Below are 6,700 nucleotides of genomic sequence, written 5' to 3' on the forward strand. Positions count from 1 at the left end.
ATGAAGGATTATCTGAAGTAAATGAAGATAATCTTGCATATGTTTCTAGAAGAAGGAAAGTTAGTGATTTTAATGTCACAAGTAATTCTGTTATTCAGGTATCAGCTTTGTTGGGTCGTATCCCATCAGCTGTAGGTTACCAGCCAACACTAGCCACTGACATGGGTACTATGCAGGAAAGAATTACAACAACAAAGAAAGGTTCCATCACATCAGTACAGGTAAATGTTTATACAGCTGTATTAAATGTTATTGTTGACATAAGATTGATTTAATTACTTTGTCCGTCTGTCAGACAGTGCTGGTAATGGTATTCAAGGTACGTGATTGAACTAGAATAATGCAGTTGATACTTGATAAAAAAAATAGCATGTCAAATAATTTGTTGCTCCGTAAATAAAATGAAGAAAAAAGTATTCATATCTTCCTTTAAGTTAACAGCTGTATCTCTGCTACCAAAAACATCCATGTTTTATTTTTGAAACAAAACAACTTAAAAATGCCATTATATTTTATTCGGGTTATGCACAATAAAGTCATCTAAAAAGTAATTCTAAAACTTTATCAATATGATAAATGCAAAAGAATAAAAGTTAACCATCTTCTCTGAAAACATTTGACAATTTAAGTTAAGCTTGTTTGTAAAAGTTATTATACAGAACAACAAAAACAAATATGTTTTCATCAGTTTAAGATTAGGCAGTAATCCATGTTATATTAAATGTAAAGTTTGGTTTCCTTACTTTAGGCTATCTATGTGCCAGCTGACGATTTGACAGATCCTGCCCCAGCCACCACATTCGCTCACTTGGACGCCACAACTGTATTGTCTCGTGGTGTTGCCGAGTTGGGTTTCTACCCAGCTGTAGATCCCCTTGACTCCACCTCTCGTATCTTGGACAGAAATGTGGTAGGAGAAGAACATTACGGTGTAGCTCGTGATGTACAAAAGGTTTTACAGGTAAAGAAAAACTATTTTTTTATAGCTTTATTATCAAATTGACCAGGGTTTTTTTCACAGGTTGGGGAGGCAGTCCTGTCCTTAATTTTGGGGGGAAAGTACAGGGTAAATTTGTAAAAGGGGAAGAAAAAACTTAAAATGTTTTTTTGGTGGGGATGGGGGGAAACTGCATGATTGATTTTAAAGAATGTTTCTTTGGGGAAGCAGCCCTATAATGGCCCCCGCTATAGAAGGAAAAGAAGCCCTGAGTTGATTGAGCTTGGTTAAATAATAAAATACTATGCAGTATGCTTGCCTGGGGCTTGCATGATATATAATTATATTCCAACCTGTTAAATAAATTCAATATTGAACCTTCACTCGTGTAATATCCTATAAATGTAGCTGTATTGTGGTTAAGTTACACTTTATTGACCAAAAATAGTGGAAGAGGGTTGGATTGGTGTGAACAGCAAGTAAGCAACTTGGTAACTTTGTAAAAGGGAAATTCGTTTTTCAGGGATTTAATTGAATGTTTTATTGGTAAATAAAAATATAGAATTTTTACTGTGAAATTAGAAAATATGAGGAGCCAGGATAATAGTTTCAATATCGTAAAACAGTAAACATTCCGCAAACACTAAACACTGTAAAAATTCTGTATACTTTTTTTACCAATAAAACATTTAATTAAATCCCTGAAAAACGAAGAATGTTAACTGTTTTATGATATTGAAACTATTATACTTTGGGTATTCGTGGCCTAGTGGATAAGGATAAAAGAATTGATAAACTATTACCATTGGATGTACAGGACCTTTAACGGACTGTTTCAGTCTGTAAATAAGTAATGCAGTTTAGATGTTAGTAATGCTGTAAGATTGAATAGTTGATAAAATGTAGAATGTTTGAAATGATAGAAGTTATTATGAATGATTTCAGGACTACAAATCACTACAAGATATCATTGCTATCTTGGGTATGGATGAATTGTCTGAGGAAGATAAATTGACAGTAGCCAGAGCACGTAAAATGCAGAGATTCCTCTCCCAACCTTTCCAGGTGGCCGAGGTCTTCACAGGCTCCGAGGGCAAATATGTACCACTCAAAGAAACCATCGTAGGATTCCAGAAGATCTTAGGAGGTATGATGATAATTTCCTCTTTTTAACTGTTAACCTTTTGATTTGTCTAAATTATTTGCCCTGCTTTGAATTAGGACCAGGCTATTTAAAATGTAAGGATTTTAATATCAAAAATCTCAAATTTAGCATGAACTGTATAGAGCTTGATAAAACTGAACTATGGGTGGCAACGGCTTATCTCTAAAGCATGTTAACAACAATGAACCTGCGTCGGGTTCATAAGCATCAATTGTTTTGGTTTCATTGGGTGAGCAAACTGTCAAAGTGTTTGACAGATGACTATACTTGGATATTGAAAGGTTTTCCACCTTTGGTAAAGGAAGAAAGTTGACATTCACAATATCCATTAAATCCAAAAAGAAAACAAGACTTGTGTACCACCCAGTCTGGTTGAATAATAGTTGGATTGTTCAGCCCACCCCCTTTTTTTAATGGAGAGCTTAAAAGAACGGGTTAGTACTAGAATATAATCGGGAAGAACTGTATGACTCAGTCACTATGACACAATGCTTTTGTATTAGTTTCAACCTTTGTTAATTTTGCTGGAATTATCATAAAGTCAACCCTTCTAAATAAAAGTTTAAAGTATAAGCAATTTTTCATCCTTATGGCTCACGGGTTGTCTTTAAGGGTTGTGGCAACAGAATTGCAGTCACAAAGTATCCCTGCGTGATCGTAAGAGGTGCCTAAATGGGTTTGAATTGCTCGGAGGCTATACATCTCTTGGCTCTAGCAGGTGAGGTGGTTTTGACCCCTACTGTTGCTTTAAATTTGCATCACCCAAGGTTATCCAAAATTACCTTTCCTGTTTCGGCACCATACAACCTAAATTGTGTTGGTGCGCCGGTCAACCAAACAAAAAAATATTACCGATTTATTTTTGCATTCTTTAAAGTTTTGTTCCATGGAGATTTTTCTTTCTTTTCAGGTGAATTGGATCATGTACCAGAAGTTGCTTTCTACATGGTAGGAAATATTGAAGAAGTCTTACAGAAAGCCGACAGACTTGCTGACGAGAAGAAGTGATCATAAGACATTAACTAGAAATTATGTGCTATTATATTTCAACATACTAGGTTTAAAATAAACACTTTGTTTTGATGAAAGATAACTTATTGAAAGTGATATTTGAAATTACTCTTGGGAGTTGTTTTGTATAATTAGTTCTAGCCACACAGCATGGGTATGTATATCAAAGAATGGGACCCCTCGAGAACAATTCTGAACAACAGTTTATAGTGTTTTAAGTGTGCATGTTGGAAAATATCTTGTGCTAGTGGTGATGAATTAAAAAAAATATAAAAAACAATTCCTTTTGTTTGCCTTTTGATTCAATTATTGTAGGGTCATTGACTCAACGCACCGACTATTAATGTCATTTGGTGATTAAGGCCAGCCTAAGCCCAAATCCACAAAAAAACTTCTGGATGCCCTTCAGTGCATTTATTATTACATTTCTTAATACATGTACTTAGTTCCAATTTTGAAAGAAGATTAGGTAGGAAGGTTGTTTAATCTGCTAGGCAATGAATTGTTGATATAGTTCTATTTGACAAAATATCTTTAATTTTACACCACCAAGGAGGGGAGTCATGTATTGTTAATCTTTTGCATGTGTGTTCCTAAAAGTACATATTTCATGTTCTATTTGTAACTTCTGCATGCACAATATGATTTCAAAATGAATTCCAGCTCATGTCCGTTAGTATAAGGGATATCGAACTTTGTGTATCTGTCATAAAGTGAAGTACTGTCAAAGTTTGATTCCAATCCATGACTTCTTGATGCGATATTGGGTTCCAAAATAAATTTGTACACATAAACGACATACACGGGTGTTGTTTTTGTTGCTAAAATGTTGAGGTAACATGTATTTATTACAAAACCCTAATGGGAATCGGGGTTTGGGGGTTGCCCCTTGTCTTCTGCTTAACAAGGGAAAATTCAAAAAAAATTTTTTAAACCCTTAAAGACAACAAAAAACTTGGGGCCCTTTTCAACCCAAAAAAATTTAAATGAAACCAGGAAAAGTAAAAAGTTTTAATCCCGTTCCCTTATAACCTGACCCACAGAAAGGGTTTCATTTTGAAAAAAATCAGGTCACGTAAGGATTAAATTTTCGCAAATTTGTTTTTGTGTGTTGTTTGGTTGTGTCCGGCCCAAAAATTCTGAATGTGTAAATGAAATTTTCAAAATAACTAGGTGGATAAGAAAAACCCAAAATTCAGTAGACATTTTGTCTTGCAAGTCCCTGGGTGTGGGTTAAAAAGTACAGCATTGGACATTTTTGGGTTTTGTTATGTATACTAAATAAAGTTAATGTCTAGGCCACACCTACTGCATGCATAAAACACTGGTACGCTTTATTATAAGAAGTGGCGTTGCGCCCTTAGCTTTAAGGTCCTGGCCACAGCCGGGGTTTTAACTTGCTTTATTTCTCATGTAGTCTAAAGTGTGTGTTATTTCTACATGAATGATGTTTTGGGTATTAAAAAAATGGTAAACATGATCACCCTAAGTAGAACCATTTGTTGTGCGAAAGACGCACGTCATCACCTTCAATGTCTATATAGTACTTTGACGGTAAATTATAACTGTCATAACTTTGTTGATAGTCATATTTTTGCATATTTGTTCACCACTAAAATTTATAGCGTGCAAGAATCATGTCAACACCTTTAAGACCAGGCCGGCCAGGCCAAAAGTCAAATCGTGTTTGTCTTTAATTGTTTAATTGTTTTAACACCTATTTCATTTATTTTTTCCCAAACAGTCGGACGAATATCTTGTGCAAGACAAAAGTTTAACCTTAAAGGTCAATGATGCAACTGAAGTAGTTTAAATGTTTGTCTTAAAATGTTCTTATTTTTTTTGTTTGTTGCAAATTTTTGGGGGGAAATGGTTAAAAGGGGGGGGTGGTTTGGGGAAAAAAGTGTAAACCCCAATATAGGGTTGGGGCATGTGTAAAATTATTTAAAGGGATTGTCAATTTTTGGCAATGCCTTACCCTCAAAAATTTCACCCCAAAAGATAACGCCCGCACCTAGGTCGATTTTTGGAACAAAAAACCCAAATATCAAAATTTTTGTGGGGGGGTTTCCCAAAATTTTAAACCCAAAGGGCCCTTGGGAAATAAATTTAAACCTTTTTGGTGGGGGGTGGGGATAAAGGTTTAAAGGGGAAATTTGGGGATTTGGGGAAATATATTTTTTTTTCCTACTCTTAAAAAAATATCATTTTTATTTTTTAGGGGGTAACCAGCGCTTTTTCAAAAGGGTTTTGTACTGAGTGTTTTGGGGAAACCCTCAAAATTTCCGGTTTCGCCCGGGGCGGTAAGTCCCCGGGCCGGATAAATGCAATTCGCAAAACAATTTTTTTAATTTAAAACAAATTTTTGGTGGAACAAAACATATAGGTTTAACAAAATCTTATATTTTTAAAAAAAAAGTAAAAAAATTAAAAAAGATTAAATTTTTTTTTTAAAACATCTATTTAAAGGGTTACAACATTTTTTTGGGTTTTAACCCGTAAAAAAAATAGATTTAAACCCAGATTATTTTTCGCGAACCGGTTTTTTTTAAACTTTCCGGGTTTATTTTTTTAAAATTTGGGGGGGGTTTTAAAGGTATTAAAAAATACCCCTTTTTTTTCCCCCCCTTTTTTTTTTTTTTTTTTTTTTTTTTTTTTCCTTTTTTTTTTTTTTTGGTTTTTTTTTTTTTTTTTTTCCTTTTTGGGCGGGGTTCTTTTTTTTTTTTAAAGAAAATTTTGGGGGTTCCAAGGGTTTTTGGGAAGACTTTTTTTATGTGTGGTTTTTTACTAAAAGAAGCATTTAAAAAAGGTTTTTGGGAAAAAGGGTATATAACAAATTTTTTATCCCTTGGAAACCAAAGCCCCCTTAAAACTTTCCTTTGAAATTTAAGGGGGATTTCCCAAATATCATTTTAAGTAAGCAACAAACTAAAACTATTTTTTTTTTTTTTTTTAACATGATTGAACGTTCTTAAATTTGAAATTAGGGGGGTTTTAATTAAAGGGTGGATAAGGGGTTTTCCAAATCAAGTTGTAAAAAAAAAAATGAAACCGCTTTCCGCCACCCCAGGGGCACTTTGGGAAGAAATGAAAAACCCAAAAAATTTAAAATGTTTAAAGCAACAAAACATTATTCTTTTAATTTTTTTTTACTTTTTGCATGTAAAATTTATGGTTTGGGGGGTATGGGAAAAAAAAAGGGGGCAATTAAAATGGTTAAATAAATTAAATTAAGAGCTTGTTTACCAAAAACCCCATTTTTTAAATTTTTTTAACACATACATTTCTTCTTTTTATTTTTCAAAAAGTCAAAAAGGGCATTTGTTATCCAAGTTTTAAACTTAAAAAATCAGCTAAAAAATAAGGTTCCGCTAAATTGCAAAAAATTATAAATTTTGGGGTTTTTGGGAAACCACAGAAATTTTTTCCCACCACTTTTAAGGGGCCAAAAGGGGGTTTTTTTGGGGGGGGTAATTTGGGGGGCCAGGGGGTTTGGGGGGCCCAATTTTTGGGGGGAAGGGGGGGGGTTAAGGGGGTTGGGGTTTTAATACCTGGGGTTTTTTCATTTCCGGGGGGTAGAAAAATAA

At 34.1% G+C, this 6,700-nt stretch overlaps 1 protein-coding gene across 1 annotated transcript; it reads left to right on the forward strand.

Annotated features, from left to right (window-relative positions):
• Positions 1-63: 63 nt before the first annotated feature.
• LOC132741081 (ATP synthase subunit beta, mitochondrial-like) lies at positions 64-3,914 on the forward strand. Its single transcript, XM_060729168.1, has 4 exons — positions 64-221; positions 749-961; positions 1,883-2,084; positions 3,013-3,914. The coding sequence occupies exons 1-4, from the start codon at positions 162-164 to the stop codon at positions 3,108-3,110; spliced, it is 573 nt and encodes a 190-aa protein (XP_060585151.1). The 5' UTR covers positions 64-161; the 3' UTR covers positions 3,111-3,914.
• Positions 3,915-6,700: the final 2,786 nt, after the last annotated feature.

Source organism: Ruditapes philippinarum, unplaced genomic scaffold (genome assembly GCF_026571515.1).
Source record: "Ruditapes philippinarum isolate M1 unplaced genomic scaffold, ASM2657151v2 ctg27873_1_1_1_1, whole genome shotgun sequence".
Lineage (NCBI taxonomy): Eukaryota > Metazoa > Mollusca > Bivalvia > Venerida > Veneridae > Ruditapes > Ruditapes philippinarum.